Consider the following 19540-nt stretch of genomic DNA (forward strand, 5'->3'; position numbering starts at 1 on the left):
TTTAAGTACCCATCAGAGCCGAATTTTGTGCCATCATCATTCCTTTATCTTAAATGCATTTGTCTTCGTTAACTAACTTCACCTCAAATGCATTTTTCCCCATAAACGAAATTGATCCTTGTTTTAATCACTAAATCTTTAGAAGAAATATCTGGGGGGGGGGCAAAAAAAGCTGGTGGGCAAAGATCTGTAGCTGTAGTGTTGGCCAGTGTGACCCCTGAGATTAATAGAAGTCTGTCTAGGGTGAGACATGCCAATGCTGGCCTCTAATTAATGCAAAGGTGCCAGGGAAACAAACAAACAAAAACCCAAGAATTTGCTCTTTTAATTTCCTCATCAGTTGATTACAGGAAATAGTTTCAGAGGAACCATTTACTCTCCAAATTGAGCAAGGAGTAGAAGCAAAGAACTTTTCTTCTTTCCCTATTTTTATGAATTCGTCTAGGGTCTTTGTTTAGCAGAGTGCTTCAAACTACACAGTGCTTTCCTTGTTGATTAGTTTCCATCAGCAGCAGCAATTAGTACTGGTTTCCTAGGCAACCATTCTGTACCCTACTGAGAAAAACCTTTTCTTGACAGGAGCATTCTGTCTAAAATTGTTTTGTTTTCCTTCTTCCACAAGCGTACGGTAAGCTTATTTGTCGTTTTCTTTGAACACAACATTGTTATACCAAAGATTTTTAAAACATTTACAGGCTTTTATATTCCATATGGTTGAATTTACAGCCACTGTGTCTTACTTCTCTCTTAACAACCTGAAAGAAATCAACAAAAATATGTTCTCAAGCCTATGCTGAGGTGCTTGGATTTTTTTGTTCACAGTCTAATTGGTGAACCTTTGCACGTTAAAGTAATCATAGCTGGTCCTGCTGAAAAACCACAGAGTACAAATTCAAAATCAAACTTACGGGTCCACAAACAATGTTACATATCATTCAGAAACAAGTTGAAACTTCCAGGATCATTGAAAAAGTTTCATCTCCGTTGCTCTTGTTATTAATCAACCAAGCAATATTGATAGATAAATATAACAAAATAACTTTAAAAATGTGCTAAAAGCAAAGCCTGAGGTTGTCTTAAGATTTTTGTTATGGCAAATAGTGTGATCAGAAGAGCATGGCAGTGGTGCAGCATGAATCAGCATTGGGGAAAAAAACAGAGGGTCATGATGGCTATAACTGCTGAGTAGTATGATATGACAGTAGAGCAAAGTTTACTTTACGTACCTTTTAGTTTAAATAATCAGTGGCAGGAGCCTGATGTATTGTTTGTTAGGGTTCCAGTAGTGGCCCAGCATTTAAGCAAGGAGGTACTCATTGGGAAAAATGACAGAATCATCTCAGTGTCTGACAAAAACTTTCAGATCTTACCTACATTTTGTCAATCAAACGATGTTCATAGAATTCAATGATAACAGGACATCAAGAGTGATTAAAACAGTGGTACCTAATTTAAATAAGCACTTGATTTATATTATTTTATTTAATTGTTACAACACACCAAAAGATGAATACTACTTTTATTCCCACTTTACAGATGGGGAATCTGAAGGTTAGAGAGATTGTTACTTAACCAAGGTCTTTTGGCTAGTAAGAGATGGAGACAGATTTGATCCCAGGTTTGGTGACACTAGAACCTACTTTTATATAAAATACTGATGTAAATCATAACAATGTCTAAATGGGACAAGCATATCTTTATCCATTATTTTGCCAGTTTTTCCCATCTGGACAATGTGTAAATATGTGTATTGAATAACATCAACAAGAAATGAAAGTGCCTACTGTAACAACTTGTCATACAAGGTTGCTTAATAACCTTGTATAACAGTGTGATGTTTATTCATTAGTTAGGTGAAATGTTTAAGTAGCTTAGCATGATACTGTTTGGGTTTCATCAAGTAGTTTTCAGTGGATGACAGCATTTCTCAATTAGTTTCTCAAACTTATTAATCTCCTGTATTTGTTTCCACCAATATATTTCCTTAATAGGAAGAAAAGGTATTTTTTGTTTCCAGAGGACTACTTTGATTCTCTTTTCTAAATACTGACCCCATCTTTGTTTCCCAAGAAAAGTTTTCAAGACAGATTTCACATTTTGTCTTCAGGCGTTTACCTGGATAGTGATGATGGGCTATCATCTATTGCTCTACTGCCTGGATTAGATATTTAAATCCTTTATTCTTATCAATCTTTAATCAATAGCATTTTTGGAAATTATGAGATGAGTTTTATTTAGAAAGGTTCCTTTTTAATGTTTTCCCTCTAATTGATTTGAGAGCAGATCCAAGTTGTCACTCATGCATAGCCATGACATGACTTTACAGTCATGTTATAAGATTATTACTTATAGAAATTGTCTCATCATATTGATAAAATATCAATATGATAAAATAATAACAAATAATAGCAAATTGCATTCAAATACCAATGTAAGGGTCTTACTGTAGTGCAAAAACTACTGTTAAATACATCAAAATCCTGACATTCATTCACAAAAGAGAGAATGGAACATTCACAAGAGAAAGAATACAAAAACGTATTATATACACTTATTTACTAAGATAATTTCTAACATAAACTAAAAAATGTCCAGTGCCAGAACATTTTAGAAGTTCGAAAGAAAGATAATTGAGCCTTTCAAAATATCAGATTACAATAAGCAGTTTTATGTTTGTTTAATGTTTTCAGCTATGAAGATCAATGTTACCTTTCAATTACATGTAATGAATAATAATCCCCAATTTATGTGTAATCTAGATTTATCTTTAGTCTTCTAAACAACTAAGTCTTGTTTATAACTTTACACATATGTTTGGAAGAAAAAGCAAGAATAAAAGAATAGAAAGTATAAAAAAGTATTCTACAGGAATAGAAGGCAGAAAAAGTAAGCAATGGAAAATTAAAATGTAGTCTAATCAAGAGAATTTTTCATGTCACCAATTGTGTTCAGAATTAGACAGGATTATCATACCTTATAGAGCACTGTCTAGAATAGGCAGTCCTGAATTGGTACTTGCTGGACGGAATCTTGAGCAGATGGTAGCCCAGGACCTATGCATCCAGGAAATTGGGTGTGAAACCAGAAAATAAATAACAAAGACAATATTTACTTCTCTCATATCTTTGTCTTGGAAAAAAATACTTCCCTTGTCCATTAACGTAGCCATCAACATCAGTGATATTGGATTAACTATATTTTCAGATGGTTATAATAACAATAGCCTAGTTGGGCTGACCTTTAGTGCATATCACGATTGCTCTTTCTTTAAAGCAGAAATATTGAAGTAGAAGACTCAGAAAAATACATGACTAGGGGAAAATAAAGATGCGTTGGTGAAGGACTATCTGGAAGTTTTTATTTTATTTGTATTCCAGGCCGTTATATAATTATGTGGCAAGCTTGTTAATGTAATTATGTAATTGAGTCCCCACAACAACCTCTGAGACAGGTACTAAAATTGTTTCCATTTTATGGATAAGGCATCAAAGAAAAATGAGATTGAGCACATTTCATAGTATGAAATAACTAGAAAGTAGCAATGCTGGAATTTGTACCCACATTTTTCTGAATTAAAGTCTGTGAGATTCCCTCTGATGTGTATTGTAAAAAACAAACAAACAAACAAACAAAAAACAGCAATCAGTAATCCCCTAAATATATAGAAAGACTGGATGGATGGATGGATGGATGGATGGATGGATGGATGGATGGATGAGGCATTTAATAGACAAATGTAGAATCAGTGAAGAAATTATATATATAATCACACACATCATAATCATTACATTTATATTTTTCTAGGTCTGATTTTGTGACTGTCTTTCCTTGTCTTCTGAGTTTGTTTGGAACCTTTATCGTTAATCTGCCCTGAACTTTACACAAACCCTGAGTGAATCTGCTCGTGTCCCCAGGAGCCATGCTATAAGGATGAAGCTCACCCAGTAGATCTGCTGATGAGGGTTCCAGTGAAAGAAGCCCATTTCTTCCTTCCTTAAGAATGCTCTGTCTCTGCTAATGGCAGCCCTTACTTAGAGGAAGATTTTCGATTAATTGGACCAACTGAAATTCCCAGAACATTCTTAGGCTCCTGTTTTCCTAAATTCACTGGTGAACTTTATATTATAAAATGTGTTATGCCCTATTTGAAAAAGTTTAACAATATTATTTTCTAAAAAATCCTAAAGATAATATGTCAGTTAAGCCAACAGCTTGTTTGACTATGCTAAAATAATGTTTCTCAGATTCTCTTAAATTCCTTCAAAGAAGAAAAAATTTATCAATTCTCCCTCGGATTAAGTTTTTTTTTTTTTTTTTTTTTTTTACAACTTTTGGTTAAAAATGTACAAAAATAAAATTAACTTATTCATTAGTTCTAATTCCATTATGGGACATAAACACACTTATAAATTCATTTTCTCCAAAACAACGAAACCAGTAATATTCAAACTCTCTGCTGCTTCTCATCTACAATAAATGATACTGCTTTGCTGAAACTAAATTATCACTCACAATTGAAATATAGTACTGGCTGGCCGGGCGCGGTGGCTCAAGCCTGTAATCCCAGCACTTTGGGAGGCCGAGACGGGTGGATCACGAGGTCAGGAGATCGAGACCATCCTGGCTAACACGGTGAAACCCCGTCTCTACTAAAAAATACAAAAAACTAGCCAGGCGTGGTGGCGGGTGCCTGTAGTCCCAGCTACTTGGGAGGCTGAGGCAGGAGAATGGCGTGAACCCGGGAGGCGGAGCTTGCAGTGAGCTGAGATCCGGCCATTGCACTCCAGCCTGGGCGGCAGAGCAAGACTCCGTCTCAAAAAAAAAAAAAAAAAAGAAAGAAAGAAATATAGTACTGGCTGATACCGTGCCTTTGTTTAAGTTGGACATTTCTATAGTGAACCAGAGACAAGTAATACTTCTATTCTCCTTTTGTCTCTGTTTCAACTATTTTCAAAGTCTATTTATACAGTGTACCACAATGTTATTTGGGCTACACTTGTATGACTGCATCCTTTATGTATTAAATCCACCGCTCCTTTCTTATTAGCTCTCAACATTTAAAATAATTCTCCATGGTATCAAAACTGTAACCTAAAATACAATACCAAAGAAAAAGACTGAAATAATGTAGAATTGCTCTGTTATAATTTGCTCATATAACCAATGGATACTTATTTATTTTGGATTATCTTCCCAATCTAAAAAAAATTAATACATGTAAAACACTCTCAGGCCCTAAAAATATTTATCAATAGTTAAACAAGAATGCAGGATCCCCATTTAAGAAATACTGTTTTGATATATACATATCAAATTCTTAATAATAGAGTAAATAAGATAATTTGAGGTTTTAAGGTTACTAAATGTAGTAACAAGCATGACTTATTTCTGAATTTTTGTAAATATTATGAACAAAACCTTTCATATTAATTTTCCATTCTGTCAAAAAAAAATCCTGTTAAGCATCTTACTGAGTAAAACTCAGTAAGAGAAGCTTCAAGAATTGTGTATTGCAGCACTATTCATAATAGCAAAGACATAGAATCAACCTAAATGCCCATCAATGATAAACTGGATAAAGAAAATGTGGTACATACACACTGTGGAATACTATGCAGCCATAAAAAAGAACAAGATCATGTCTTTTGCCAGGGCATGGATGAAGCCACTATTCTTAGCAAACTAACACAGGAAAAGAAAACCAAATATTGCATGTTCTCACTTATAAGTAGGAGCTAAATGATGAGAACATATGGACACATCAACATCAAGGGGAACAATACACACTGGGGCCTATTGGAAGATGGAGGATTGGAGGAGGGAGAGGATCAGGAAAAATAACTAATGGGTACTAGGCTTAATACCTGGATGATAAAATAGTCTGTACAACAAGCCCCCAAGACACAAGTTTACCTCTGTAACAAAGCTGCACATGTACCCCTGAACTTAAAAGTTAGAATTGCAACAATAACAGAAGACAGTCCTTGACTTGGGAAACTTTACATAGTGTGGGAGATAAGCCATGTGAACCAGGACAATTCTGTGTGAGATGTACTAAATGCCATAGGAAGATACTACAGTTTGCATACATGCTAATAGAAAGATGCAAGAATGATCCAGAAGACATAAAGGTCCTATATATATATATCCCAATTTCTGCCATGATTTTTCCACCTCTTTATTATACTCAATTTTCCATAAATCACTGGGGTGCTAGAAGAAGCTACCTCACTCTACTGATTTTTAAATATTTTAATTGCATTAAAAATTAATATATGTAAGTGGCGATTCTCAAAACCTAAAATAATTCTTTTTGTTACATTGTTAAGCAATTTAGACATCTAAGCAATATCTTAACAGTTAATTTAATTTTCTGTAGCCCTTTTTGTGTACTCTTTCCCATGGAAAAAAAAAAAAAACAAAACATCACTTTAGGAGCCCAGCCTTTCAGAGAATGTTCAGAGAAACCCTACCCAGTAGCCTGGCTTTATGAAAACAAGCAGCCTTTTCTTCTCTACTGCCCTCTTCACTGAGTAGCATAGCAGATAATCTTCCTCATAATGCTTTGATGACTGTTAATGTTATTTATTTAACTGGTGTAACTGAAAAATTCTATTCCAACACTAAAACAAACAGCTAATAAGATAGTATTATCTCTTAGAAATAAAATTGTCATCTTCTAAAGGTAAATTCTCACAATATCTAACATGGTCTATGAGATACATAGGTAGGTAGGCAGGCAGATAGGTAGATAGATGATATATTAGGTAGATAGATTAGATAGATAGATAGATAGATAGATAGATAGATAGATAGATAGATAGATAGATAGATAGATAGATTAGATAGATAGATAGATAGATGTATATACATGAAGAGATACAAGAAAGGAGACTGTCTTAAATTCAATATATATATTTATTTGACAGGTATATACACGCAAGTCATAGAAAGGTATGGTTTTAAAGGCCTAAAAATAGCACATATCCATTTCCCTCTCTTACAGTCTAATATATCCGTGATATTTGATTTTTTGATCAGTATTCCTTTAATTGTCTATTGAGTAAATAATAAAAATAATCTTCCCTCCCAAAATAGTAATTTAGAATACACTCAGTATTTTTAGTACTGTGGGATTTTTTAATTATTAAGGACTATTTTTCTCTTAAAACACATAAAGAATTATCGAATCTAAAACATTAACCTTCAGTTTATTGTTCACTTTTATTCCTTGAAAGAAAAGAAAACTCAATTTTTTAAAACTTGAAATCTTAAAATACACCATGCAGAATCCCATAGGATAAGGAACTAAAAAGTCACCTGTCATCCCAAAGCTGCCTCTACTAAGTACTTTATGAAATTGAAATTCCCCTAATATTTTAAATAGATTTAACCACTGGCCTTAATTGAGAAATATTTCCTTTTGAAATTTCTTACTGTCATATGAGGGGATCACAAATCATGTAAGTGTCTTGAAAAATAAAACTTAGATTGACTGTAAATGAATTACATCTTTTAGAACATTTTTCTCTGGTTCGTCTTCACGTGTATCGATTGCTAAGACCAGAAGTTTACTCAGCACATGGCTTTTGTCTGAAAGTTCGCTCAGGCTATGAAAGTTTATTTTTCCTTTTCTGAGAATACATACAGAAGATGGGTTTTGAAATTAGACTCAGTGAACAAAAGGTTTAAAAAATATGTCCCCTAAAATAACTATGAGTGGTCAAGATAACACGTTTCCAGATTGAGCAGTTGAACAATAGAGTTCTAATAGTTTTTTCAGTCAGTAGCTGAATCCAGACTAAAAACGTCTGCCTGCCAGTGTGTGTTTTCATATGGTAAATTAGGGCCAAAATGAAATATTTTATTAATTGAACAGGTAGACACATTAATGAGAGTAATGATGGAATTTGAGCAGGCATCTCTAATCTGTTTTTCTAGAGATGATAAAATCACTTTTTGGGAGAATATCAAATGCTTATCTTATTTTTTAGGTTTTCAAAAATACATGAATCAGGTAATGGGCCTAAAAATAAATCAAATGCAGCTTACTATTGAATCTTTTTCTGAATTTTATAGAAAGGTCTTTTTACAAATGGCAGAACTTCCTACACATCTACCAGCCTAAAAGGATTAATTATTGCATCTCATTTTTCCATTGTTTGATCTTTAGCAGCTGAAGAAACAGCTAATCTGCCTCCTTCTCCACCCCCATCACCTGCCTCAGAACAGACTGTCACAGTGGAGGAAGGTAAGGCCTATTGGACTTTTCAGGGTTTGTCTTCTGATAAAGGGTGAACAATGAACTTCAATCAGTAAGCTCTGGACTTTGGTATTGGTTAGTATGTGACCAAGCTTTGGAGCTATCTGTTTCAAATAATGAAGAAGAAACAAAGACTTTAAATAAATAATCACTTATTTTTATAAAAGCAAAAGTAGAGGAATTTGGTAAATAAAAGAAATCTGCTTGATTAAGGAAGATAATTTTGTGTTCAGTTGCTAAAATAACTGTAGAGAACCCATTCACTTTAGAATGCTTTAACAGGGAAGATACAATTCTACCTTGTAAGTGACTGAACAAAAATTAAAATAAACATAAATGTAATCTCCATAATAGTAGGAGTCAGATTTATCAATGAAATCAACATTTCCTTATGAAAGTGTCAGGAATTATCTGTTTTGCTCACTATAATATTGCCAAGACCTTCCCCAGGGCTTGACCTGTAGCAAATTTAATAATTATTAATGAATAAATGAAGAAGTTAATGAATGAATCTGATGTTGAGAGCATTGAACTGGAAGCTGAGCTCATGACTCTTTCCTGTTGAGACCTGTTATTGTCCATGGATCTTTTTATGAACTTACTCACCATGGAATGTCATGTCAGCTTTTCAGTTCTCATTGATAAAACAAAAAGATGCCTTTGAAGAATATTCATTCAGAATTTGAGATGAAAGGCACTACTTAAAAGGAAACAATTACTTGTTCTCTTAGACCAGTTAACCTTTGTTTATTGTTTGAGAGTTATAGGAAAAGGCAGAGGAGAACTAGGGCTCCATTGTTGTTTCAATATTACTTAGTTTTCATGTATTAAAACCAGAAGTTTAGAAGTGTTTATGTTATTCATTCACACATTTTTTTTTCCTTTTTACTGTGTTTAAGACTGAAGAACATTTATTTTAAAAGACTTGTCTTTTTATCATTTGTAATTAGGTCCGTTTAAAATATTCTTTGATTTCCTAAATATAAAAAATTGAATTAGTGAACCATATATTATCAACTCTAATTTATTTATTTTGTTACAGATTTATAAACCTAAATTTATCTTAGCAAGGTTTTTCTTTCTTAAATTGAGCCCTTTTTTTTCCAATTTACTGCCGGAAATAATAAACAAATTAAATTTTTCTGAGGAATAAAAGAAACGCTGGGGATAATAGTGCATAGCAGCCAATGATTATTAGTTAATGTGATTTAATCTTTTAATTTATAGGTTTGAAAAGTTCCTTTTGACCTTGTGTTTATCCATTCACTGGGCACATATTTACCGAGTCCTACAATGTTTCAGGTACTCTTCAAATTCTGAGTATATACTAGTGAACAAAATGACATGATCCCTGCTTTTAAAGAGTACACTATAGCCCGTAATCCCAGCACTTTGGGGGGCCGAGGCGGGCGGATCACTTGAGGTCAGGAATTCGAGATCAGCCTGGCCAACATGGTGAAACCCTGTCTCTACTAAAAATTCAAAAATTAGCCAGGCATTGTGGCGCACACCTATATCCCAGCTACTCGGGAGGCTGAGGCAGGAGAATCACTTGAACCCAGAAGGCAGAGGTTGCAGTGAGCCAAGATGGCGCCATTACACTCCAGATAGAGCAAGACTCTGTCTCTAAATAAATAAATAAATAAATAAATAAATAAAACACTATCTAGTGAAGAACAGGAATCCAATAAATAAACTTACCAATAATTTTAAATTGGATTAGCATTGAAAAGGAAAAGAATAGGGAGCTTTAAAATATTACAAGGGAAATCTTATTTTATTGGGAGGTGAGGGGATGGGTAAGTAGCTAAGACCAGAAGCATGAGGAGAAAGTGTTGGCCAAACAAAGATAGAAAAAAGCACAAGGGTGCTCAGGTGCCCAAGAAGATGAAGTGGCCCAGGAACTGAAGGGGGTCCGTGGCTAATGGGTAGTGAGAAAGAGTAGAGCAGTGGAGGGGAGTGTGAGAGTAAGCCGTGGTCAGCTGGGGTCAGTGGCCTAGATTTCACTCTGAATGCAGGGGGAAGCCTGACATGACCCTTGTACCTCCTTCAGGCCATGGAAAATGTTTTTAAGCTCCTACTTAAAGCTTTTCAAGCATCAGAGAATCCTCTTAACCCAGAGAGGGATATGATGTTGACAGAATAGGTTTACTCCAAAAGTCAGCTTGAGGTCAAGTCAGTTAATCTTCTTACTGTATATGGAATTTGGAACAGAAAGGAAAGAAGCAGTGTCCCCCATCCATCTGGGAATTCACCCAGCCTGCTTCCTGTAGGGCAATATGATGGATATAATGAAAGCATAAATAAATAAAATGTAGAATCACCTTCACATTTGGGTGACTTAGGTGTCAACTTTCCAGAGTTCCCTAATATTTTGGAATTACTTTATTCAAGCTGTTTCAAGATATTCAAGGAAAATACCAACTAACCTCTTATTGAAAGTAATTCGAAGTTATTTTCAAGCCAAACTTGTATTTTTAATTTTGTAAGCATTGAACTGTCTGAAGTTCTGATTATTTCCTTTTAAATGTATACTCATTTTTTGAGTTTTAAGAAAAATAGATGTATATATTTTATAAACTCTACCTCTATAAAGACCAGATAATATTCTCACCTTAAATATGTAAAAGATTTGTGGTATAGACAAACTACTGCTTGTCCTTTATGTTAAGCCACACTTAAGTAATATACAAGTATTTTTTAAGTTTAGTTTTGTCAGAAAATAAATTAGTGACAAGTCACAAGACAGGATTGAACTGTTCAATTTTTCAAACCAAGTAGTTTGTAAATACTCAGCCCAAATTCCATCAATATATTGCTTATAGCAGGCCAGGTGGAAAGGGAGCAGGTGGATTTTTTTGCCTTATCTAGCGGATTATTTACCCTCCTTCATACCCTCAAAGCAACTTTAATCTGAGGGAGTAGTGACTGCTGCAGTCTGATCCTTTTGTACAAATGGAAGAAAGCTCTTTTGTTAGATTAATTCAGCGATTTTGAGGATACACTTTCTTTTTATTAATTATCAAACTTTTTAAAGCTGTTCTTTCCCAAAGGGAAAGCATGAAAGCTTCCACTAAAAATAATTTAAAATGTTAATTACTATCATTTATGAATATTTATTATAATTAATGTAATATTAGTAATTCCCAGGACATGTGCTTATTCTGGAAAACATTTACAAGGGATTTTGATTAAAAAAAATGAAACAAGCTGCACATTTAGAAAAGGAACTATGGTACAGTAAACCAAAACTGTACTGATTATGATGTTTTCAAATTAACCTCCTTTTTCTTTTTGGCCTAATCATAATAGTTGTCATTTGGACTGAGCTATTAGAATGTGGAAGGCTGTGAAGGTATGGAATAATCTGAACATAGAACCAGGATTCTTTCTGCCCTTTTAGGTTTGCTCCAGAATTCTAGGGTGGTGTTTTCCTGTGTCATGGATGTGGTGACCTAATCATCACTCATCTGAAAGTAGTTTTCTCTTTATGTCATTCTGGGGCAGCAGTAACAGTCAGCAGACTGAGGAGTCCTCAGTCAAAAGCTGGCAGAATGGAAAGGGCTTGGAAATGTGGAGAACAATGTAAGTGCAGCCAGCAGCCATCAACCATATGCTGTGATGCCACAACAAGCAAAAAGCACCGAATCACTAACATTCCACAAGATGCAGTCTCCAAAGGAGGCTGGCATACCAAGGCTGGGTTTTACATGGCAAACCTTACATTAGCCCAGTGTAAATTTTCAAATGCTTTATTTAAAAAAAAAAAAAAAAGTTTGAATGAAAGCAAACTAGGGAAAGTAAAGTTTATTCCTCCATTGAAAGCAGGTAAGCTTTATTTTTGAAGATTATAATTATGCAGAAGAACTATGCGGAAGTCCAAGGTATATAAGGTTACCCTGTTTTTAGCATAACACATTATTAAATGAAATAGAATATTCTGTGGCAAAAGCAGAGTCCCCAGAAGCATGCCCACTTCTAGTAAAAGGATGCATACATTCAATCCTGACCTCAAACAGCAAACTGTTGTGAAATAAATTTAATTTTTCATATATCTCTCAACTCCAACTTTGATGTGTTAAATGAGGGGAAAGAACAGAGGTACCTGACAACTTGTTTGAGTACACTGAAGACACAGATGCTAAGATGTCTGGAGTCAGACATTGTGCTTGGCATTTTCACAGATATCTTCTCATTTAATCCTCCCCACAACCCACAAAGATAGATAATATTCATTTCCACTCCTTTGCCCAAAATGTCATGGTTTATGTCTGGATAAGTGGCTTATCCAGAATGCAAATCCAAATCTAAATTCTGCAATCACGGTTGCACTACATCCCTAAGGCTGTTTCTTATCAAGGTTCTTACTGTGAGACTATGGAAGTAAATTATCTTCAAATGAGAGTTATTTGTTACAAGCTACTATACTAATTTCCTTTAAGAAAAAAAAAAAGCTTAAAAATAAATATTCCATTTATTATTTATTTAAAATTATTATGTCTTCCATCTCCATTGAGAGTGATCCAGATGCACCTGCCATGCACAACACCATAAGGAATGAGAATCTAATGTCTTCTATCATTATCATTAGAATCAAGTGCCCTGTTTGGCTTAGCCCTCCCTGGTTCCCATAAAGCATAGCTTCCCCGGCATATCTCTAGAGCTTGCAACATAGATGGACTTTAGGCTTATATGTCTTAAACAGAGACTTGGAGTACAGACAGCTCACAGTACCAAGAGAAGATTGGACTTTGCCAGACACTCTTTTTGAAGTTGCCTTGGTCCCAGGCCAGACAAGTACTACAAAGAAGCTACTTTTTCCACTGGAGCTTTCAAATTTTGTGGTATTCTTTTTGTTGTTTCCTGATTAGAGTGAAAGTTTTCAGAATAGAAAATACCATTTTTTAAAATGCTATAGATCTGAAGCTAGGCTCTGGACTGTTTTTAAATTTTGGCACTTTCACAAAGAACAATGACAACAAGAAAGAGGTGGCCAGAATCTGCAAAAGGTTAAAACATCCAATGAGTATTGCTTTACTCTCAGCTTGAAATTCTTCAGTTTTATACTATAGTCTGCTGTACCTCCCAGAAAATAAATGTTGAAAAGCAGAGAGGAACATATCCCATTTTCATTTATTGATCATGGAAGTACCCTATTGAACATATCAGGAGTTTTAGAAGTAACTTGCATACATGGGGAGTTTACAGCCCCAGAGATCCACTGAGAGAAATATGAATGGCTAGGACATGTGACAAGCCAGGGCTATGATTCAGTCAGCGTTGTAGGCCAGATCTTGGACAATTATCTGCTCAGCTGCGAAATCGTGCCGAGTTGAACTAAGAATACCAAATGTTATTTTAGGCTTCTGCTATCCCATGATATAAAAAGCATTGTGGCTGAGAAAGTTCTGAGCATCTATCCAGAAACATCTTCCATGGAACAATCAGTAAATAATGTGCTTGAAAGATTAAATGTATTCTCTCTACAAAATGTTATTTTAGTATCCTCATGATTTCAGACTTATTTCTAGTTGTCATCACTTGGTTGCCAAAAATAAGTTACTGTCCTAAAAATATAGTGTATTTGCAAATTAATGCTATAATTTTGTCTTCTTAAAATCTGATATAAATAAAAACTGTACAGATAGATACTATAGATTTTGTTCTTATTATTGAGAGTCATGAAGTTTTAAATTGATTTCTCAATATAAGTAAATAAATAGTGATTAGCAAATTTAGTAACCACCACATAGGCCTGAGATATAATGTCTGCATCACATCAGAAGCCAAGTGCTCATTGAATTATACAAGAATCCAAATGCTAAGCAGACTGATCTACAGTTGTATATTTAAGGAGATATATTTAAATAATGCAAATTTCCTAGGCAAGATACAGGAAAGAACAGAAATGAGAGTAGTTACTTTAGCATTTCGATAAGAAACATGCAATAAGAGATTTGAAACATGAAAAACAGCCAAGAGCCAGTGGTACAAATGAAACTACATGGAATAAAGCCTTGATGAATCTGTAGCCGACTCTGCAGAAATTTTCAGCTAATTGTATCTCTACTAAGCTTTCAGGAGGGAAACAAAACATAAGAAAACAAGTTTATAATATTAGAGGCTTTCTTAAAACAGTATACTTTCTCTGCCCTGCAAATCAGAACCCTGTTTAAAATGATGTCCCTAGGTACTACATTAGCCTTAGCATCCAAAGAAAGAGCTATGCTGACTGCTCATTTCTTATTAAGGCAGGGAAGAGGAATAATGCATTGTAGATTTTTCTTAACAGGACTGAAATTAAAAATGACTTTCTGGTTAAAGTTATTAACTAGAATTAAATTAACCAAAACACTAACTACTTGTGCATCCTAGAAAATTAAGGCTATGTTTTAAACAGGACTATTTTCTTCATAATCTTACAGGCATTAAATCCTAACAACTTTCTTCTTTTTTAACTTATAAATATATTGATATAAGCACGAGTAGAGTTAATCTTCATGAAAGAATTTCTTCCAAAGAATGCATTTGTTTTGTAAGGCTTTGTTTCTATTCCAACGATTCCTTGGTTATTCTGACTTGTTTGAGAGGAATGTATAGATGATTTTTATTTGGCAGCAGGACTGTCAATGCTTTTGGTTCACTTAGATCAATGACAAACTTGCTTAAGGGATAGGTGGAATTGAGTGGTTACTGAGGCATGAAACATTCGCTGTCTCCCATCCTCCATCAGCTTGATCTTGCTAATTTCCCTTCATCCTGCTGTGCTGCTTCTGTGGCCCTTCGTGTCCTTGTGTAGGTGTTTGTCTCGTCCGTCTGATCTTGTGTCTGTGTTGTCCAGTTCTCCCTGCAGTTTCTTCCTGTGTGTCTGTTTGTAGATGAAGGGGCTGAGGATCAAGTGGGTCCTCTACACAGGTTCCCCAGCCATGAACCTACCACCAGCGGGGAGAGGCGTAGACTCCTAGCCCCCTCCATCTCGGTGTCTGTGCCTGATGATGACCCTTACAATTCCGATGAGGAGTACTATGAGCATCCTTTGTTCAGCTCAGAATGGACCACCTCTAGTGTGCTCCCCAGTGTCACAGAGGCCCACTTAGGCCAGGAGAAAGGTGAACCAAGCATGGTCCCCTTTTGCTCCTCCTCCCCGGCCTGCAGCTTTGACCACCTGCATCATGTTAAGTGTGCCTTCATACAGGGTGGGAGGGATAGGAGCCTGTTTTCTCTGCATGAAAGTGAAGTTCCTATATAAGTTGAATCTATCCAAATGCCTTAACAATTTATATAAAAGAAGCCTTACTAGAGGCACGTGAGCACTTCCTTTTTCTGTATCATTGCTTCTGAGAAGAAAGAGAGAGAGAGAGAGAGAGAGAGAGAGAGAGAGAGAGAGAGAGAGAAGCAAAAAACTATTCTGTTAAAGTATGACTTCTTTCTACTCCCTGCCAATAATCAGCGGGGGAAGAACATATTCTTACCCAAACCAAACAAGATGACTCTTAATATAATTTTTTTACTCCTTAGACACATAATGTTACTATTAAATAGTATCTTTAAATAGCATTAGCTTTCTTTTTAGTGCTGTATTAATATGATAGATCTTTAAAAGAGAAAGAATGAAGAATCTGTTTAGAGCAGAATAAATGTTACGGAAACAGTGTACTTCCCCATATCATGTAATCATCTACAGAAACTACAGAGGCTTCCCCAGGTGACTAAATCTTGGCCCACATCAGTAGAGCTGGACTAAAATGAAGGAAATGATTCAAAGCCTTTGTCATTCTAGCCTTATAAAGCTGGGAGACTCAAGTGTATAATTGGTTATCGTGAGGATAAAATAAGTAGGTGATGGGTTGCAATATGTCTCATTCTAACTAGGTAGTTTTGGTAAAGAAAAAAAAAGGTACAGCTAAATATATTTTTGCTTAGGCGAAGAGTTTATTTCCAAAAGGGACAATATTTAATATGAAAGCAGATAGTTCTAAAGCAATAAGGAATAAGCTTACAGCTCACCAACTACAGTCATCATAATAAGTGTCTTCAAGGACCCTTTTGAAAACAGAACACCAATAGCTCAGGCTCTCCGATAAAGAAATATAAGTCCTATTAAGTGAAACTAAGTTCTTCTAAACTAAATTTCTAAAATATGTGTGTTTTTAAATAAGGAACAATTGTAGTGGAAATAAATATGATTTATACCAAATGAGAAAATGGAAAGCTAAAAAGCTACATGGATTTGAAAACATGTACATTAACTTGATTAGACTTTATTCAAAAAGGTAACATTATAGTGCAGTTATATTAAAATTCTTTTAACTGTAATCAAAATCTATGACATTATAAAATTTTCCTAAAATAACAAGTTAGAATCTAAATTTTTAAAATGCTACTTTAAATTCCATAATTAAATTACAAAAATAAAAATGAGTGCTAAATGTGAAGAGATAACGTAGCTTTTTATTTCTCTCTCTCTCCCTCTGTTTCTCTCTGAGGATATTAATATTTCTAAAAAAAAAAAAAAGAAAATTCCTTTTCTTTTTATCTGTAGTCTTTCCCTCAGGGCCATTTAAACAATGCACAATTATTTCATAAGAATTTTGTAAGAATATTCCATTTACAAAACTATAGAACAGCTCATATACTTCTCTCTAATTCCTTAAGTGACAAAATGGGATTTACTTTTTTTTACTGACATTTCAAGTGTAAATGAGAAACAAATTAGTGCAATAACTCATGAACTTGAAAAGTTTATCTTTGCAACTTAAATGTTAACTTTTTTATTTGATATACATGGTTTGGGGGGTGGTTATTTTGGCCGTTTGATTGCCACTCAATGATCTTTCCTTGATGATTTTGTTTTGAATTACAGAAATAAGACTTTATTACTAATGTGCATATTTTTTCTTTAGTGTCAAAGAGAATTATACATGAACTGATATTTACTGATATTTCAGGGAGTTAAACAATATGGTAATAGTTGTGTCCCAGAGGTAGACTTTTCTAAACAGATTTAAATTTAACCTTGACCTTGTTTTTAACATATTTTATTTTACTTACTTCTTGAAAATGTTCATTTTCTCCACCATCATAATGCAATGAAGCTAACATAACTTGACTTAGGTAGTCTCTTACCTTGTAAATGCTAAATAAATTGTATTTTAAGTAAATTTGGTGGACTTTGTGATAAAGCTGTTAAGGTAGTTGGTTGGATATTCTTTTGAGGCAAGGCTTTTTTTATTCCCAAAGATTTCTTTAGCAAAATTTGCACATTTTAAATAAAGCAGCCGGGAATTCTTATGTAGGGGCTTCCTGCATTGGCGAAAACAGCACATGTCTAACAAATTTAAAGACTTTTTTTTTTCAGTACATCAGTACATCCATCTTTTCACAACCATCTGTTATCCGGCAGCACCATCTCTTATTTCCAGCAAGCTTTCCACATGCGTGCAACTTACTGCCATTTCCAATAAGGGTAATCAATCAATACAACCCTTTCAGCTCTCAAATTTTAAAATAAATTGCCTTTTAATGAGACTTTAAAAGTCATCACTATTAGCAGATTATACATCATAGTTTTCCAACAGTACATAATGTATGTTGCATTAGAATATTAATTTGTTCATCCAAACGGTAAAATAAAAAAGACAGCTGAGGTCTTCATGAGGTCATTCTAATGGAGCTGAAAGTGTTTCTTTAGTAATATTTCTGTCGTTTCATGTATTGTTCTGTGGTCATGATGTCAACATCTTTTTCATCCCTAAGAAGAAGAAACGCTAGAGAGTCGGATGGCTGAGGAAGAGAAACCTGCTGCTCTTCCTGAGAAAGAGTGTGGGGCTGCTAAGTCCTCAGACCAACCCAAAGGCCTCAGTAAGGGCCAAATGGAGTCTAGTGCGGAGGCCCAAATAGTTCCCGAAGAGAGTGCCCCGGCAGGGGCCCCACATGAGAAAAGTGTAAAAGAGGTCAAGGAGGTGTCTCCAGAAGTAAAAACCCCTTCCTCTGCTGGGGAAGGTGTGTCTTTCTCAGGATTTGCATGTGTTTTGTTGCAAATGATCTCTCCAGTGGCTTACCAACCTGATGCCTTTCCAATGCTATTTCGCTATTTCATCGCTGGGTCTTATGATAACAAGTCCACTGTTGTAGGCTTCATGTGCAGAGAGCGTGGCTTGCGCAAGTGCCTTGTGGCAGCTTGGTTTTCCAGTGCTGTAGCTGATTCCTGGTTTTCCTTTGCCATGATACAATACGCTTTGCAGCCAGGCTGATGATGCTATGTGAGCTTCTTTTTTTATTTTATTATTTTATTTTTTTACCCGCCCCCCTCATCTCAAATGTTTGCCAGTCACATTGCTAGTACATGTATATTTTTGTTTTTATTTTGGGGACAATTCATATGCTTTTATTTCAAATCGTACAGTTGGATTTTGGCACATAGAGGCTTAAATGGTGGAATCGTTTTTGTTTGCAACCAAAATGTGCTATATTTTTTATGCTTCAATGAATACTGGTTTGATTTTCTTGAGCTCCTGCTGATGCTTCTCATATCATTTTCTCCCCATGGCAGCCAACCCTTCTGATCATCCCCATATCTCTTAAGTTTTCATTCATCTAACCTTTATTAGAAGTTCATAAAGTATTTTTTTTCTATTGTTACAACAGGACACATAAGTATATAAGGTAATGATGATCCATACACTTGCTCTTTTAGAGATGGTTGAATTTTATTATTTTATAAAAATGTGTTATCTAATTTCTGTGGAGCACCTCTAAAGCCGATACTGGCCAATGCTTCACCAGTTGGTCATGCTGCAGGGATTGAGGTCATGACCATGGGAATAAAGTTATTTCAATAGTTGACTGTTTTGAAAAGTTTGTTACTCACATGACTTCCCAGTATCAACAGTGTAATTCAGATTTTCTTATATCTATCATACAGACTAAGTAATGATTAGGAATTTAAATTTTTCAATATGTGATAGAAACTGGCTTGTAAATTCTTAAGTCATATCATATAAAATTGGTAGCAAATATTTACTTATATTTCTGAAATTTAATTTCAGATGAATTCTAAAAATTTATGCCAGTAACCTGTGGATGCCTAAAGAATTGGCCCTGACATTTGTTGATCAAGTTAACTGAAACTATTAACATTACATCATTGTGCATTACTTGGCCCTCTGCCCATAGCCTATCAATTCATTTTTAAATGATAAAACCAATGAAAATGTTCAGTAGAAATCAAGTTTTATCTATATTTAGTCCTTACTAAATATTCTTCAGTACCCTAAC

At 34.7% G+C, this 19540-nt stretch overlaps 1 protein-coding gene across 1 annotated transcript in view; it reads left to right on the top strand.

Annotated features, from left to right (window-relative positions):
• The window catches only part of MAP2 (microtubule associated protein 2), a 305742-nt gene that overhangs the window by 243365 nt on the left and 42837 nt on the right, over positions 1–19540 (top strand). The window contains exon 6 of the mRNA XM_025403963.1: positions 8174–8251. Coding sequence (XP_025259748.1) covers positions 8174–8251 — 78 coding nt within the window. The remainder of the gene's footprint in view (positions 1–8173; positions 8252–19540) is intronic.

This window comes from Theropithecus gelada, chromosome 12, assembly GCF_003255815.1.
Source record: "Theropithecus gelada isolate Dixy chromosome 12, Tgel_1.0, whole genome shotgun sequence".
NCBI classification, from domain to species: domain Eukaryota; kingdom Metazoa; phylum Chordata; class Mammalia; order Primates; family Cercopithecidae; genus Theropithecus; species Theropithecus gelada.